This window comes from Amblyomma americanum, chromosome 7 (genome assembly GCF_052857255.1).
Source record: "Amblyomma americanum isolate KBUSLIRL-KWMA chromosome 7, ASM5285725v1, whole genome shotgun sequence".
Taxonomy (NCBI): domain Eukaryota; kingdom Metazoa; phylum Arthropoda; class Arachnida; order Ixodida; family Ixodidae; genus Amblyomma; species Amblyomma americanum.
Window position 1 is genome coordinate 38,119,198 of NC_135503.1, and position 18,581 is coordinate 38,137,778.

At 44.5% G+C, this 18,581-nt stretch overlaps 1 protein-coding gene across 3 annotated transcripts in view; it reads right to left on the bottom strand.

Moving 5' to 3' along the window:
* Positions 1–18,581, bottom strand: part of LOC144098921 (uncharacterized) — a 51,734-nt gene that overhangs the window by 14,659 nt on the left and 18,494 nt on the right. The window contains exons 5-12 of one of the 3 annotated variants that reach the window (XM_077631877.1): positions 18,097–18,251; positions 13,652–14,038; positions 12,366–12,479; positions 10,925–11,038; positions 9,556–9,703; positions 7,584–7,643; positions 7,356–7,471; positions 376–6,731 (exon numbers count right to left, since the gene is read on the bottom strand). In XM_077631877.1, the coding sequence (XP_077488003.1) occupies positions 6,549–6,731; positions 7,356–7,471; positions 7,584–7,643; positions 9,556–9,703; positions 10,925–11,038; positions 12,366–12,479; positions 13,652–14,038; positions 18,097–18,251 (1,277 nt within the window). In that variant the 3' untranslated portion in view covers positions 376–6,548. Of the gene's footprint in view, positions 1–375; positions 6,732–7,355; positions 7,472–7,583; positions 7,644–9,555; positions 9,704–10,924; positions 11,039–12,365; positions 12,480–13,651; positions 14,039–18,096; positions 18,252–18,581 lie in introns of those variants that run through there. The other 2 variants (XM_077631878.1, XM_077631876.1) reach the window with 2 other exon arrangements.

Consider the following 18,581-nt stretch of genomic DNA (forward strand, 5'->3'; position numbering starts at 1 on the left):
GCACAACCAGAACAGCCGACACATTATTGTGATCCAGATTGGGAATTTGGGTGAAGTTTAGTACAGGAAATACCAGTGAGTTGAAAAACTAAGTTCAAGCTTGAACACATTGTTGCTGTTTGCGACATTTCTTATAATGGTTGATCATTAAAGATTCTCTTAGAGGACCAGCACATGTGGTTGTGTGCTCTCATTATACAAGCAAGACAACAGTCTTGTAGGAGTACTTAATTTCTACAGTGCTAAATTTAAAGGCATCCATTATTTTTGTCACGGGCACTGTACAGACTGCCCTTGCACATCTTCTGAACTGAAACAGTGCATTTGTGAGGAACATGACCCACAGTGCAACATAAAAATCTGAGCAACAGAAAATTTTGAACCTCAAATTGTATTTATTGTGAATGACTAGAGACAACCAGCAAAACTGAAGGTTGTGGTATTGTGCTAGTGCTAACACAAACTTCCTGAATGCCAAGGCAACAACTGCATTTGACATTCTGTTTAATTACTTGACAAAAATAAATTAAGTAAATGTGTCATTCCATTGCACTAAAAATAGAACTGCCCTTTGTCTGTGGATAGTCTACATGAGCCTTCTATCGCTTGTCTCAAAGCAGAGAGCTACACATATACATGGTTAAACAGTACTGCAGTACTCCCGGACTAACAACGTAAAAATCTAACGTAAAAGGAAGCATATTGCACTGACATTATGCAATGTTGTACCCACATACATGGCAGTGAAACACACAACTATATACATCCTTTACAAGAGAAGCATACTTCTGTTTTCATGAATTTGCAGAACAAACCAATCAGACTGCACAGCCTCTGAAGACACAGACCTTTGAAGCCACAAGTGGCATAATGGAACGACTTGTAGAGCTGGAATACACAACTGACTGCGTGGGCAGCTGAGCAACTGCAATGATAGGCATTTATGAGCCATGTCCTTTACACACTGACTACACATAAGTTATCTCCACAGACACACAAATAACATATATAGCTCTTGACACAACAATTACACATACACTGAATGCCATTGCTATTAGGTGACTTTACAAATTGTACGGTAGCAGCCATAATACAACAGGACACATTCTAAAATCTGAGCTAACATTGTCAAAGTACATAGCCGCGTGTGCAAAAAACAAATGGCGTTAGTAGTTTTTCTAAAAAGGCATGTACCCATTCTCCCCAAAAGAAAGGATACTTAAAACAGTCTGTAGATCATTATGCTGCGCTTTGTCATTACACATTGGCTACAGTTCGTCTGGTGAACGCAATGGTGTAGAGATTTTAATCTTAGGTTTGTTATCACGAGTTTTCCTTTTCTTTACTAAGGCCCAAGTGGAAACTGCAGATCAAGGCCGCTCGATTCGGAATAGGTGCAATGAGAATGGTGAAGAAAACGCTTATCACAGATGGTTCCGAGTTGCGCGTGTTTGCAGTGTTTATAATACGCAGCGACCACAGAATGGTAAGGTCTCGAATTAGCTTAGACTTGAAGAGGGAACGAAAGAAGCTGGTGAAGAAGAAGACCATTAACGAGTTAGCCGTAAGAGGGAAAGCACGGGAGTTTGGGATAGCGCTGCAAAACAGATATTCGGCTTTAACTGTGGAAGACGATCTTGATGTTCATACAATGAACGATAATATGACATCAATAATTACAGAGTGCGCAGTAGAAGTCGGCGGTAGGAGAGTTCGGCAGGATACCGGTAAGCTATCACAGGTTACGAAAGATCTGATTAAGAAGCGCCAAAGCATGAGGGCGTCTAACCCTGCAGACAGAATAGAACTAACAGAGCTATCAAAGTTAATAAATAAGCGCAAGGTAGCCGACATAAGGAAGTTTAATATGGAGAGAATCGAGCATGCTCTAAAGAACGGAGGTAGCCTAAAAGCAGTGAAGAGGAAACTAGGCATAGGTAAAAACCAGATGTATGCATTAAGAGACAAGCAGGGCAATGTCATGAGCAATATGGATAAGATAGTTAACGTAGCCGAAGAGTTCTACACAGACCTGTACAGTAGCCAGTGTAATCAGAGCGTTAATGAGAAAAACAGCAGTGCACAGCAATGCGTCATCCCGCCAGTAACGAAAGATGAAGTAAAGAAAGCCTTAGGAGCAATGAAAAGGGGAAAAGCAGCTGGGGAAGATCAGGTAACAGTAGATCTGTTGAAGGATGGCGGGGACATCGTGCTAGAAAAACTAGCCATCCTGTATACCCAATCCCTTATGACCTCGACTGTACCAGAAGCTTGGAAGAATGCAAAAATTATAAGAATTCATAAGAAGGGAGACGGCAAGGACTTGAAAAATTGCAGCCGATCAGCTTACTATCTGTTGCCTACAAAGTATTTACTAAGGTAATCGCTAATAGAGTCAGGGCAACAAAGTATTTACTAAGGTAATCGCTAATAGAGTCAGGGCAACCTTAGACTTTAATCAACCAAACGAGCAGGCAGGCTTTCGTAAAGGATATTCCACAATAGATCATATTCACACTATCAATCAGGTGATAGAGAAATGCACAGAATATAACCAACCCCTATATATAGCCTTCACTGATTATGAGAAAGCATTTGATTCAGTGGAAACCTCAGCAGTCATACAGGCATTGCTTAATCAGGGGGTAGAAGAGCCTTATGTCAAAATACTGGAAGATATATATAGCAACTGCACAGCTACTATACTCCTTCATAAAGTCAGCAATAAAATTCCAATAAGGAAGGGCGTCAGGCAAGGAGACACGATCTCGCCGATGCTATTCACCGCCTGTTTACAGGAAATTGGGAACAGTTGGGAATAAGAATATATGGAGAATACCTAAATAATCTGCGATTCGCTGATGACATTGCCTTGCTGAGTCACTCAGGAGGTGAACTGCAAATCATGATCAATGAGTTAGACAGGCAGAGCAGAACGATGGGTCTAAAATTAACATGCAGAAAACCAAGGTAATGTTCAACAGTGTAGCACGGGGACAACAGTTCACAATTGGCAGCGAGAGCCTGGAAGTTGTGAAGGAATACGTCTACTTAGGGCAGGTAGCGACAGCTGTTCCAGATCATGAGAGAGAGATAACTAGAAGGATAAGAATGGGGTGGAGCGCATATGGTAGGTTCTCGCAGATCATGAGTGGCAGTTTACCAATTTCCCTCAACAGAAAAGTGTACAACAGCTTTATCTTACCAGTACTCACCTATGGGGCAGAAACGTGGAGGCTAACGAAAAGAGTTCAGCTTAAGTTAAGGACAATGCAGCGAGTCATGGAAAGAAAAATGATAGGTGTAACGTTTAGAGACCGGAAGCGGGCAGAGTGGGTGAGGAAACAAATGCGGGTTAATGACATCTTAGTCGAAATCAAGAGAAAGAAATAGGCTTGGGCAGGGCACGTAATGCAAAGGCAAGATAACCGCTGGTCCTTAAAGGGACACTGACGAGAAATTGAAGTTGGCTTGTATCGATAGAATACCAGCTCCTGATCACAAAAACGCCGCTTTTACTGAAAACAAAGCTCTTGCAAGGTAGAAAATAGCAAGAACCAAAATAAAGGTATCGCCGCCACAGGCCAAACTCGCAAGTACAAGCGTGGTGACGTCGTAGGACAAGAGACGCCACCTTGGAGGAATTTTCCTTCCTACATGTTGCATGAATCTCTGAGGCTGACAAAGCAAGATTGCGCGGTTCAATACTGAAGTAAGTTTTGTTTTAAAACCGATAGTGCAATTTTATCACACAAAGAAGGCAGACAAAAGGCAACCTGAATGTTGGAAGCAAAGAAAACCGATGCTTGGCAGCACCACAGGCAGCCAGGAGAGTTTCGATTTGTTAAAGCGCTTTGCGTCTATGACCTTTGCGTGCCCCATGGTTTTGTTTTTGACGCGCCTCGATTTACAAGCGCTGAACAGCAGAGGAACTCCAAGTGCCGCTTCAAGTGCTAGTTAACCTTTGAAGGAGCCTGTTAAGGCTTGTCAGATGATCGCCACGGTCGATGAAAAACTATGATGGCACGATGGTCGGTAATCGTACAAGGCAGCACTTGTGTCTTCGCACGCTCGCCCGGCGAAACATTCCCGGCTGTGCCAGTCAACTTCAAACTACTTAACGGAAATCGTTTATTAGGGACGGGAGACAAGGTACAAGACAGTTCAGAAAAATTGCTGATGGCCTAGCTCTGTTAGGCCAGAATATACGTAGCGAAAGCGCGGAGATTTCTGCATCGGAATAGTGCATTCACTAGATGCGCCTTTATTGACAATTGCTACTTGAGCCGTCGTGGTGGAGTGGTAGCGTCTCTGCCCCAAGCGCCAAAGGCCCTGGTTCAATTCCGAACTTCGGCACAGGGTTTTTTTTTTTTATTCAGTGAGTGGGCGGGGATTTTCAGTAGCTCCTATAGTCGCCAACGAATACGTTGGTTAGCGGTTAAGCGCAGGCTCTGTTAAGGCGCGTTTATGCTCCGGCGTAACACGTGCGCGTGCGCTGCACGGCGACGTTAGTCGGCCAAAGCGAGACCCTCTATACTCCAACTGCGCCTGACCGCCGACGCGTTCTTCGGCGGCTTCGGCGCACTCTGATCGCACTGGCGGGGAGACTTGGAGCATGTCTCTATTTCGCGGCGAGTGCGCCAGCCGCCGCCGGCCTGGCCAGACTGATTCGGCTCCGCGGCGAGGTGCACGTTGTGACGTAGTTCAATAACTTCGGCAGTTGGGCGGAGCTGTTCTTTTCGAGCTCTCGGCTAATTTGATCCATTCACGGTACACATATGAAGGTACATGCAAGTGGGCGAGAGAGCCCGATCCAGTGGACCCGTTGGATCTAGCGGAAGCCTTGAAGCGTCATGCGCCGGCTTTAGTTTCAAGGCGCCCACTTTAAACGCGACCTCCCTTGAGCACCTTCTCCATTTTTTGTGGCAATAAAATAAATAAATAACTTGGCCCTTGCAACCGTGGGAGAGCTCGACGCCGCCTGCTGCCCCGTGCAACCACGCCGTTCAAGGAATCCCAATCCGTTGGCGCCAAAGCCCCGGCCAGCCTCCGATGGGCACAACGCGCCGACCTTGTCCTGGCGCCTCGCGACTCCCCGTACTGGGGTTATGATATTTAGTTTGCAACGGCTGCTCACTGAGGAAGGGGGGAAACGACCCGCCGGCACCTAACCTAACCATGCTCCCTCAAACGCTCTGTGGGGCTGAGGTCGCTGAAATGCAGGCCGGAGATTTTGCGAGAAATAAGTCGTCGGGTTCGGGAACAGGATCCATCGCAACGCTGGCAAGACGCCGGTGCAAACGTAAACAGAGCGACGGTAGCGACCCCCGATAGATGCCTTCAACGTGCGGCGGCGGTAGCTTTCATTTCGGCAGCTGCTAGACCACACCGCTAGCTGCCAGAAATCACGGAGTCTCCGTTTACGTCACGTTTCACGTCACTCTGTCCTGTGACGTCATAAGAGTTCTCGAGTTTGAATCAGAGCGGCGGGAAAAACTTTTTCAACTTCGAATCCAAATTTCTTTGAAATAAATGCATCTTTCGCTGCCGGACAAGCAGCAACAAAGCCATGAAATGCCGAACTATCAAATTTTGCTAACAAAAAAAATTTAATAGGGTTCTCCTCAGTGTCCCTTTAATGGTAACACAGTGGATTCCAAGAGAAAGTAAGCGTAGCAGGGGGCGGTTGAAGGTTAGGTGGGCGGATGAGATTAAGAAGTTTGCAGGCAAAGGTTGGATGCAGCTGGCAAAGGACAGGGAGAGGCATGGGAGAGGCCTTTGCCCTGCAGTGGGTGTAGCAAGGCTGATGATGATGATGATGATAATACGCAGCCACACATCAATTGGATATAATTGGCCAACCATAAACATATTGGTTCTGTTCCCACCAGAAAACATTATGGGATACACATGACAGAAAATGTAAGCTGAACAGGAGTGCTGACAGTTCAACACACAACATCAAGAGGTAGCCTGTAAAAAATTAGTCCACCTGAAACAAGGCAATGCATACCGACTGCTGCTGTAATCAAACATGCAACGAAAAGGCAAGTGCTATAACTAAACACTGCACAAAACAAAGCTCACCAGCACAAACAACATCTGCCTGAACACAAACTACTGGTGGTTCGGCTGGGAAGGCCATTTTATGTACCCATCATCGAAAGTTGTGCAACACTTGATTTTTAGGCAACGTAGACTCGCCAGTGGTGCAGGTCTCGCTCAGAAATTTACTAACAGAAGGAGTGTGCCGAAGGAAGGGGGAACTCAAGGCATGCCGTTTGCATTCGGTGTTAGTGCTGCCCCTTCGTGTGCCAACAAACTAGCAACATAGTGCAGTATGTAGTACATCGCCACAGCTTTCTGTACAAATCACTATATCCATAGCATTACCTGCACATGCTGCACACGGTTGTGCAAGGCTTAGTGGTCAAAAATCACAAGCACAAGCAATCCAAGCTTTTGCTGAACCAGCCACACTAATCGTTAATTTACTTTGAAGCAAGACTTGGCAAAATCTGGATTCACAGATATGTTTGGCAAGGTATCTAGTACATGAGATCAATGTCCTGATGTGTCAGCACTGCTGCCATTTGCCCAGAAACACCCAGGGAGTAACCTCTGCCGATCACACCCGTCTCCTGAAGGCACAGCATGGCAGCCTGTGCTCTCGCGTGCTTCTTGTTGGCACTTGGCTCGCGTGGCTGGTACTCTCTGCCATTCACTTTGACCTGAAACAAGACGCTGCAGTCAGCATTCTCTCACTCAAGCAGAAGTAAGCGATCGGCTGTGTCATCGGCAAGGCACTCAATTCATCAACTAGCACACACATTGCTGCCACACTGAAGTAACATCACAAGAAGTAATGACCTGTCTCTTGACAAAGGATTTTTACTGGCAGAGCAGCTTACTAGTGCCCAGGTGCACTGGACAATGCTAAGCTGCTTGGAACAGCACAAATGCTTGCAGCAAAAATCCGCACTGAACTCGCATGGCTCAGTGATGACGCATATGTCTCATGAAGAAAAAACATGCAGTATTAAAAGCAGATTGTCATTTCATCACTGAAATTTAAACATAGCAGTTTGAAACATAGCTCTTGTGCTATCATAGTCAGAATATGTTGACATCACATACATTTGAATTATACATATTGTGAATGTGTCCCCCCACCCCAACTAATCTCAATGAAGCATATGCATGTGGTATGTGGAGTTAATGCAGGGTTAGAATGGTTCCAATTACACGAAAGCATTTACTGCTCAGACCCATCCTCATTGACGGACAAAACTGAAAAAAAAAAAAACCATTTCTTTCAACGACGGACTGGCGGAACAAAAGCAGGTAGCACTTGCCTTAAACAAGAAGGTTTTCTTGTGGTCAGGTCCACTTTCTTCAGCCAGAGTGAACTCTGGAGGGCCCCATCGCGACTTGATGCAAAGCTCAGTGAGGGCCGACACAGGGTGCTTGCCTGTAGGCCAAAGTGAGCAAGCCAGAAAGAGAGCGCAGCAGTAACACCGTTACCACTTGCGACACATGCCAATCGCATGTCGCATGGCAGCACTGCTCGCTATGTTTCGTACCTCCCAAATCGTGGTGCGCGGGCAGGGGAGGGCGTTTTGTCTCTAGCTCCGACACCAGACCTGTGGGGAGGGAAAGACAAGGCCACTTTTATGGTATGAGATAGCACAACCTGCCCACGCTTGAACTGCAAGGACAGGATCAGGGCTACATTCCGTTTTGCCATAACTTTGAAAACTATGGAGGCTGTGGGTCGAACAAACTTACAAGGTCTCGGCAATCAACCACGCTACTGCACCCAATGTGTGGCATTGTGTATCACCCTACCCACTTTTGCCTGCTCTCTTCAGCTGTGGTCGGTATGGAATATTCGTAGAAAAGCAAGCCAACTGCTATTCAGAATCATGCAGATTCAGGCAGGACAGCTTTTTCAGTGGATCGTTTGGATACGCGCTAGTCTGACCATGCTCGCACACGCGGCTGCCATACTTTCGAATTGCCACATAAACCTAGGTGGTACTGAATGTGAGTGAAATTGCAGACTTGTTTGAGTACAATTAAAAAAATAAAACTCGATCAAAAGTTATCAAGCATAGCAGTACTGTCGCACACAAAGTCAAGCTTTTGAACAAAATATGTTTGTTCCGAACTACTGTCAACTGCACTCAGTTATCATTTACATGGGATGAAAAAACCCCACAGCTTTTCCGTCTACCAAGTTATAGCAAGACAGGATGTGAAGCTTCTTGTTGGCCACACACTCTCCCCAAGGAAACACAACAAATCTACACAGGGGTTCAGGACATTATGCAAAAAACAAGAAAAAAATGTGGAAGGGAAGCAAATGAGAGCGGTTTAAGACGTACTGAGTACTCATACTGGCAATTTATGTGCAAGTAAATGTGGTAAAAACCTACAACTTAAGAAAGAGAAGAATAAATGCACGAGAACAACATACTAAAATAAACTATGGTTCAAGTCAGCGAGACATCAAGTGAGGATTAAATCAGTAAGGTGCAAAGGTATGTTTTCAAGCACAACTACTGGTGGTATACTGACAAAGAGCTCTTTAATCATACCAGTCAGGAAACCAGCTACAGCTCGCACATATAAAATTCTATACATCACCTCCTCCACAAGTTAAGAGCTACAAAATATTGCACCACCTATAGTCATGTCTGCTACAAAAGGTTGTTTGAAAGTTATCTTCTGACACCTTAAAACAATGTTCATAGGCAATGCCTACACTTACTAGCTTTCAAAAATTGGCCACAAAAGATGGAACTCAAATCAGAGATTCATAAGTAACTCTTATACTAGGCAACCCACTACATATTCTGAAAATAGAAAATGCCACACGGATCTGAAGGCTGCATGACTCAATGGCCTTCTTCAAAATGACTGCATGCTGATGGCCAAAGCACATCGAAAAATATGCAAAGAACTGATACTAGATGATGCAGTAGGCAATATTTCTGAAAATGGAAAAGAATGCATAAATCCAATCGCTGTGTATGGTTCAACTTCCTTTCTTTGTAGATGGAACTGTGTTGATGGCTACAACAGCTACAGTTTTGAATGTCTTCTCAGCTGTCGGTGCTAAAACTTTAAACATATTTGTTTCAAACACTCCTTTTTCACATAGTTGTAGCCACGTTGGCTTTTGACAGAACTAGGTGCCTGACAGCCAGCTCACATGGCACTATTGCACATTCCTGTTCACACGTGTAGACAACACAGAATTTCTAACCAACACTAACTGACGAGCTTGAATGTCATTAGCAATATTTTGTCAGAATGAAAGGCACTGTAATCGCACTGCAACAGCATGGCATAAACTCACAGAGCTAACTCATTTATGTGTGCCACGCAAATCACATAAAATTTCAACTCCCTTCTATTTCTGTCTGTACAATCCCAGCCGTCATAGCCATGGTTTCTCAACATATCTATGTCAGTAACAAATAAAGTGCAGTGCGAGGAGGTGTCTTCCAAGTCTTATAGCTTGCTTTAAAGTGGCCGTGTTCTTCGTACCTTTCTTATCAGTCTTGATGCTGGGAAGCAGAGGTTCCAAGGCACCCTCCTTGTTCTTGCCCAAGCCTTCCCCGGGTGTCCAACCCATTTTGCGCAACAGGTGCATGCCTATCCCTTCACACACAGGTGCAGCCTTCATAAATTGGTCCTAGGCATTGATAGAGAAGATGGCGCTGTTATGACAGTAGCTCGAAAAGCAGGTTCCCAGCAGTGTTAAAATGGGAATAGATGAAAATATACCTGGATACCGCATCTTCAGTAATGTTTTATTATTGCGCAACATACATACAATGGAAAAAATGGCTGACAGATTCATCTGGGCCCTTGGCAATAGTATAACCTACATAGGTGTTTGCTAACAATTTTGACAAGGCTGTCTCCACATACAGTGCAACAAGACTTGTAGCAGCTCATATCTTGACAGCCTTGAAAAATTCCCCCTTGCGAGTTGCCGACATATCTACACAAAAACCTCAAGCCAAAATTACATTTTGCTGAACCTCACTGCCTGCCCAACTTGCTCAACAACAGAAAATAACTACTTTTTATGGCAGAATGCATATACCTAAAGTAATTTATTTTTCTGAATTTTCACTCGTGCAATACGCTGCAATGTTTGATATGACATCATCTGATTTTTGCCTCTGCCAGGAAATAAGTAAAAAAAATGGCAAAGTGCATTTCCGTGGACATGGCTGCATGTAAGCCAATGGTTCAAGCAGGGGAAAATTTTTAAGGTTGCCAGCATAGGGATGCAGGTGAACACACCGTGAAAAGGCACAAAAGAACTCTGAACATCTATACCAACCATCTGGGCAGGGCAATATAAAGCCTAAAGCACCCCTACCAATCATCTAGGCAGGGTAATACGCAGCCTGAAGCATGCCGTTACTCATTTAATCAAGAGTGTGACAAAAACTCATCTTCAGGTAGTGTTTCACACCACTGCTCTGTGCCAAGAAAACTCGCCTTTAATGATAACGCTGTTAAAGATGTTACTTTTACAAATGCTCATCATCTTTGGGTAGTGCATCACACCACTAATCTGTGCTAAACTCCATGTTGATGATGTTACAACTTGCCACTGACTGTCCCGACTGATAACAGGCAGACATATACCACTAGCACCAATTAGGCCACTCCGTTATGAACCAGTGCAGCATTAAGATACATCCTTTAATGGAGAAGCCTGTAGGCCTTGTGTTGAGCACTCCGATTCATTGACTATGCTAATCACCTTAGAGCACTGTCCAAGCTTAAAGCTAAAACAGTGCCATTCCCCGACAGAACCGAAACTGGACTGATGAGAAATACAGTGTGCCTATGATAAGCATTTGACACAAGTAGCTTTATACGTATTGATACATACTTTTTTAACCCAAGCTTGATTTGGCCCAGACAGCTCGTCTGGAGTAAGCGGCTTGAAGTCTATCGAGCCCGTATACTGTCCTGGCTCTTGCTTTGATGCTATCCAGGCCTGAAACTGTTCACACAACACACACACTTAGCACTGATGCATTGCAGAAGTTTGCAACACATAAAAGACCCTTACAGGAGCATTTTCCAAGTTGTAGACGCCACCCAGTTTCCTGGTACGTGACAGAAAGACCAACTACGCACCATTGAAAAGGTCCTGCCTCCCTTTTTTTTTGTTACTCAAGATATTCTAGCAGCCACAATAGTGAAAATTTTTGCTCTCTGGTTCATATCGGGCAGCTACAAACCTAATCTCAATTAATCGGAAACGTGAATTGAAGCAATGTCATTTCATTAAACTTGCCTTGAACAGCTAATGAAAAAAAAGTGACCTGCAGATCCCAACCAGGAAAATACAGTTCGTATTGCAGTTCCGCCCACAGCACACACCTCAAAGAAAATAACTTGAAGGTGAATGTTTGCTGTGATACCTAAACAAGCACCAAGTTTCAAAATTGGCCATAATCTGCTCGCTGAAAGGAAGCAACGATGACTTAGACAGTGCTGCACAATGCTCAGGCTTGAGTTTACATGAATGGCTCACATAAGGCTTGCCTACTGTGCTCAGACCATTGCATGCTTAACTACATCCTAGATTGTTTACTGCCTCAACTGTTCCAATAACCAAGTGCAATTGTGATCACAACTTATTCACAATTTTGAGTGTAAAGAAAGATGTGCAGTGCTTTTAAGTGTGCAACAAAATTTCAAGAAATAAGACTAGGTTCTACATTGTTGGTCTCGCAACGGTAGCTCCTCACTGCCACCAACATAATAACGAATTTCTATTAGACATCACCTCAACTGTTCCAATAACCAAGTGCAATTGTGATCACAATTTATTCACAATTTTGAGTGTAAAGAAAGATGTGCAGTGCTTTTAAGTGTGCAACAAAATTTCAAGAAATAAGACTAGGTTCTACATTGTTGGTCTCGCAACGGTAGCTCCTCACTGCCACCAACATAATAACGAATTTCTATTAGACATCAAGGCTGCTGCTTCACAGCCACTTGATTGCCAATTTCACCTAACAAGTTGCATGTAGAAAATCTGAGCACTTCCAATCGGAACCAAGAATCAATTCTTAAAAAGAAAAAAAAATAGCAGCAAACTATAGCAACTGCAACCTGACCTTACAGCAACTCTCGGTCACCTGCTGTCCTGGCCAATTCTTTAACTGTTACGGAAGCAATAAAAATGACACTGTGCCATGCCCCGATCGTTCACGAGCAAAACAAGTCCTCAAGCACATTGATAGCGGGTGCCTGCAAACGTGCAGTTGGAAAATGCTCCGCAAGGGCTACTAGCTGCACACTCCGAAGCAAGCACCTACCTCCTTGTGACAGCTGTGGTAAACCTTCATCGCTTCCAAATCCATGGGGTTCTCTCTGAGGGCCTTCAATGCTTCGACACGGCGGCTCATTATGGCCGTAATGTCGAGGCTCTCCTGGCGTGTGGAGAGGAGGGGCACATGCACACACTGCTCCCTCCCGCCTTACACTTTTTCATTGGGTTCTCAACCACACACACACACACACACACAAAATGCACGTGCCATTGAGCACCAGTTGGCTGCATGCGCCACCCTGAAATGTGCAAAATGGAGAGAGTGCAACATACCAGCTCCAGCTAAAAAGCTTTTGCTGGTACCAAAGTTTACTTCAAAATCAATTTTTGCCGAACAAATCTTGTGCAGTTTTTTTTCTGTTTGCTTTGCCAATCACATGCGTATCTCATTTCTGAAGACATGGATTTAACAAGTGTCCCAAGCTTTTCCGCCTTTGAAAGCAGCTCGCCAGCAGCAGTTTGCTTTAGCTCAATCTTTCTCACTTACCATCACAAAGGTATCCACCAACTTCCTGTCCTCTTTTTCCGTTTCGTCATGCCAAATATGAAAGTTAACCCTAAAGGTTTAGCTGTGGTATTGCTAGTAGAGATAGTTTGCATGTATCACTAATGCTCGACAACGAAAGCCCCACTCAACTATCATGAAGAATATCATTTAGTGCTCCTCAACATTGCCTTGCAATTGTGCAGGAACACTTCCTGGTGTGTTCAGACCACATAAGGTTGTTGAAACAGCACACACGAATGCAAGGTTAAATAACAGACAAAACTTGTTTGCTCCCAATCTCCTCTCCTGCTGCGACAGAAAACCTTACCTTCAATGCGCAGCAAATGCACATTGCCATTTTCTGCATACTTACAGTGAAAACATAACATAAACCACGCCACACGTGTACTAAGTATTTTAAATTATCTGAAATACTAAGCAGCAGTGACATGCAACAATTCTGGAACCAGCAAACCTTTTTCTAGCTGCAATATGTCAACAGGTGTGCATCTATCAATGCATAACCACCTTCCAAACTATTGCTATCGGAATAATTCCAAACTAAAGCTCAAGTAAATTTCTGCCATGCAGAAATTCCGTCAAAAGCACAACACTGCGAGGGCAATGCAGCCTCAGCAGCAGCAGCTCTGTCAGTCCATGTTTATCAAGCAGCCAAGCACAGTAGCTCTGGCTCCTCCCCTCTACAAACACCCCAAAGACGGCTGAAGAGACAACCACACTCGCCCATACAGTGCCACAGAGCGAGCCGAGAGAGGGAGCCCTACCGCAGCGTCAGGCGGCTCCATCACCGTCGATGAAATCACGGCCGACGAGACAGGCAGCGGAACCTCCTCCACCTGAAACACAGGCGGAGCGGCAGCAACAGTGGGCAGCGGGGTGAAAGTGTCTGGGTAAGGGGGCATGTGGGTGGAGGCAGGAGCAGGAGGGGGCGTGAGGGCTAGCGGGGAGGTGCTTCCCTCCTCCCTGTGAGTGTGACTCTTGGCAGCCCGAGCGGCCTTCACGGGGGCCGCCGGCTCTGTCTTCTCCACGGGCACCCACTCGAGCTCTTTCACACGGTGCTGGCTGCCACTTGAGACAGGGAACTGTTTGTGCAGGTGAGCAGCATCGGCCACCTTCTCGGCGAGTGTCTTCACGGGGAGGTTGGTGGCATTCTGTGGAGGAAAGCGCGTGCTTAGCCCCAAGCGCACAGGGGGTTTCCGCAGGACGGGCAGCAATAGGGAAGGGGCCACGCGGGGAGCAGAGACAATGAGGAGGAGAAGGGAACAGAGTGTCTCTTGCGTGTGTTTGTGAAGCCCGCGTGCACAGATGCAAGGAAGGGCACAAAATCAGGTTGTTCACAGAACACATTTATTTTGAGACACACGTAGAGATGGGTAAAGCACAAACACCTCGTAACCGGTACAGAGCAGGGCAAAGAGAAAAGAGCCAGGAAGCAAAAATGACGCGCGTTACCATTCAACAGAGGCAGCTGCTGACGGCTTCTGAAAGGTGTAAACCACGATGAGACAGAAGTCTTGGAAAGTAATACAGAAAGAAAAAATATGAAAGGATGAGGCGGCATGCCGTAACAGCACATCTTGCAACAAAGTAACAGTTGAGAGCACTGATTCAAGCACACTTTGATGGGGATCATATTCATACGACTATTAAACTGACACCTTTTCCTCCACATAGAAGACCCTGTAAACAAAGTGAGGCGCTGCCATAATTTAATTTTAATTGCAATGGTTAAATAACCGCAGAGCTCAGAACCGCATTACTGCTATTTAAATATGGTAAAGTGGAGTAGCAGGCCACGGTGATGTTTCCACCGGCCAACCTCTCCACCTTTTCTAGCATTAAGCTTTATTTCCTCTCTCAGTAAAGGTAATTACTGTAATGATGTACACATATTAATAAAGCAGCACTATGAGCTAGCCCTCATGCTTTATAACTTGATTCATGGTAGCGATAATAGCCCAAGCTGCACGCAGCAGTCTCTCCCTTACAATAGTCTTTCTCTCGTTACTTGTCACGAATCTTCAACAAAACAGCATTGTAGGCAGATGGCATGCTGCCTTTCTAGCCAAACCCAAACAAGATGTCTGCAACAAATATATCTTAAAGAATAACCAACACGTTTGCGCCTGACGTCAATCACTGTATTGTTGAGTGCAAAGCACCCAGAATGCAGCAAGACGCCAAATTCCGCGTGGCTTTCTTTGGCTAGAGCTAGTGCTTGTAGCACTGAACTTGGCATCAAAGAAGCATGCTCAAATAAGCTGCACAAACAACCAGGTCTGAAAGTAATTAGTGAACAAGTGACACTTTAAATGCTATTGCATTTTGCACTTCTTTGGTACAGTATAGCGAAAAAAAATATTCCCAGCCACTAACACATATGTGGGTGACCTCTGGGCTTTTTATTTCTTCATGCAAAACCCCACTTTCACCTCGTCATGTAAACCACATGTGACAGAATGAAAGGGCACAAGTGTGCAACAGTATGTTCAAGTAACACTGACAATACCAGCCCAAACAACTCTCAAATTTATGAAACACCAAACATGAATATTTGATCGAAACATCACATCAATGCAAAAAGCACAAGCCATATGAACAAACTTAGGGTTTCTGAAAACAAACAAAATGTTGCAGTAATTCATCTGGAAGCTAGGCGCTGAAGTTCCGTAAGAGCTGTACAATCAGAACTTAGCTAAAAATAAAAAGCCAGCAGCTGCCTAGCACATTTCATTGTGTGCAGAATGAACAGAGAACTGTAGCACGTTCTGTAGCAAAAGTAAGCCACTGGTCACTCTAGGTTGTACAAAGTTACATGTAACCAAGAAAATGATAAAGGCAAAAGTTCTTTACAGTTTTCTACCAATGGCCAACAACAAAAACCATAACATGAGTTGTGCCATGTTACAGGAAGAACAAAAAGGACTGGTAATTCCTTGCTGCAAGCAGCAGTAATGTGTCACAAGACAATTAAAAAAAGAAAAAGTGTGCTTCAAAGAACCAGAAGCTCGTAGGAAGAAATTAACGTAGACAAACGATAGGCCATGAATGATGATGTCACACGTGAATGCTCAGACATAGAACAACAGAGAAACTTCTAAAAGTGCCTCTGCCATGTCAAGACATCTGAAGTACAATGAAGCATGTTACTTCTGTCGACAAAAAGAGCTTCAGCAAAGTGACAAGCATACTTGCAAAAATAACACGAGCACAGTCACATCAAGAATGCCAAGCTATTCTAAATGTAGAAAACAAAAGTAACTTCGCACTGCAAGTCGAGCCAAGCCAAGGCGTGTGTGGCAGCAGGCCAGACAGCACTGCCATCGGTTTCCCACCGGTATCAAACCGGATACCAAACTGTGCACTTCCAACAACATACCCAGTAGACGATAAACTAGTACGGATACACTAGTACGGAGCAGTTTTGTATGTCTGCGTGTGTATATAAGAAGCCACATCAAACAAATTCTGTAATGCAGAGTTCTATTACGCAACTTTATAGAAGTTCATGGTGTAGCACATAACCAATTCTTTTTCTACACTGTCAGTTTTCCTACACCACACAAGTGGAGCTTCTCCGAAATGCCCGTGCAAACTTACTGTACGCAAAAAAAGTTTCCAACCAACCAAATAAAAGTAGGCCACAGGTGACCGTATCCAGGCTTACAAGCATGTAATATACAATACATGTGTGAAGCCAGGGTGCGCACGTATCTTCCCAAGTAAAACATCGCATGAGCCAGCCCTCAGCAGGCCCCAATGCTGAGCATGCAAATTCAGATCATGCCAAAGCTTTCAGAAAAGTGCGGCTCGGTGATGAAAGCTGGTGAAAACTAGAGCGTGCACACATGAAACTTGGAGTGCATTGTTAGAGTAGTCATAAAACTCGTGCACAATGGCCTCAGATACTATTTTCCAATCTTTATTGTGAAAACGCAGAACCTTACTCATTTTTTTTTTATTGGTACAGTCGGCTGCCATTTTTTCAACATCGGTCAATTCATATTTTATTTTTTTTCTTGATTGCTCGAAAGGCGGTGCCTGCGCTTTTATGTGGAGGAAAAAACACCTGATCTTTCAAACTTCAGAAAATTGCCAATAATTAGGCAACATGCACTGCTAGTTATGCTAAGGTGGTAAAACAAATTATATGTTCAAAACTGCAAGGACTGTGGCAAAGCACATAGTTCGTTGCACAAGCTGGCAAGTCAACTGAGGAATACATGTGAGTGCAGCCCCTTTGCGAAGATGTCCAAGAGCTGCAACTCAAAACGGTTCTTCACACATGCACCAGTAACGCTGAACCATTTGTCCAGTCCATGCTCCTCGAGCAAGGTATTTCAAGATATAGTAGAAGATACTGAAGGCAAATTTCAACTTGCTGGCAGTTATTGAATGTATCCTTTGAACTTCATCTTAGATGCGTCATATGAATACAAGTCGACTGTAATGTTTTGCAGCAATTAGTTCACTCTGCAACCAGATGCTTCAATGCACCAGAGATAAATTTCGGCAGGATCTACAGAATGATCAACGTGCACAACAAAAGCATAGCCTTTTCAGGACTACATATCAATGTGGTTACACCTCCACAAGCAGGAACTTGACATGCTGCTCAGCAATGTACTGCAGATTTCTCAGTGTCTCCGCTACTCTCTAGCTCCCACATGCAGCACACCGAAACGTATATCAATCACGTATGTGTGTCACGAGACAACAATGCAAAAATGTAAGCATGCGATGTTTTCAAGTTCAACAGCAAATAAAAAATATAAAAAGAAAGCCAACACCGAGCAGACACACCACACTGCACATCCACTCAAAAATGACTTCTGTAGTGTCACACACCAAAGGCAGCAGACAAGGAGGTGGGCGACAGACAGATTTCAACGCCCTTGAAACACCTTTTTTAATTGTTTCCAAGTGATGACTGTATAGAGTCCTCACTAGTCCAAGACGTGGCACCTCGCGCTCAGGGAGGATCAGTCACAATGACGGTGTATGCGCGGAGCAGAAAAATAAAAAAAAAGAAAGAAAATGACCCAGAAGTCTTTTTAGAAAAGAAAAAAAAAACACTCTGAGTCTTTTTTTTTCCCCTTGCCCTGTCCTAGCAGATGAGTGTTTTTGCTGTCTCTCAATGTGCAGCGACTGGTCAGTGATAGGTGATCGCCCGAATGGAATTGTTTTCGTCGGCGTAGTAGGTACTTACAGGAATGTTAAATCTAATCGGGGGCGGAGGGTCCTTCAGTTTGAAAGGGTGGTGGTGGGTCTGTTGAAACTCTTCGGCCACTTCCTCGGCCGTCTTGGGTTCGACTTCGCCAGCGTACTCGCGCTTCTCTTCATCCGAGATGGCCTTGCAGATCTCTGCCAGAAAGAAAAAAAAAAGGAAAACAAATTACGTGCAGGGGCGAAAAGGGGGGAGGGATGAGGGAGAGGGACACTCTTAGCTCCAAGCCTTGGATCTGCACCGTACACATACAGAAAATGCATCAAGTGCCCAATGCCTTAAGTTTTAACGGGCACATGAAAGCTTCATTCGGTCGCGCACCATAAAACACAACACAACTAAGTTTTAATGTCATTCAAGTGGTGCTTGCACAGACAAGCTCAATACCGTTTCCTAATGGATTTGTTATAACTTATCTGCTCGCAAAATGCATACTCTCATCACAATCACTTGCATACAACCGGATC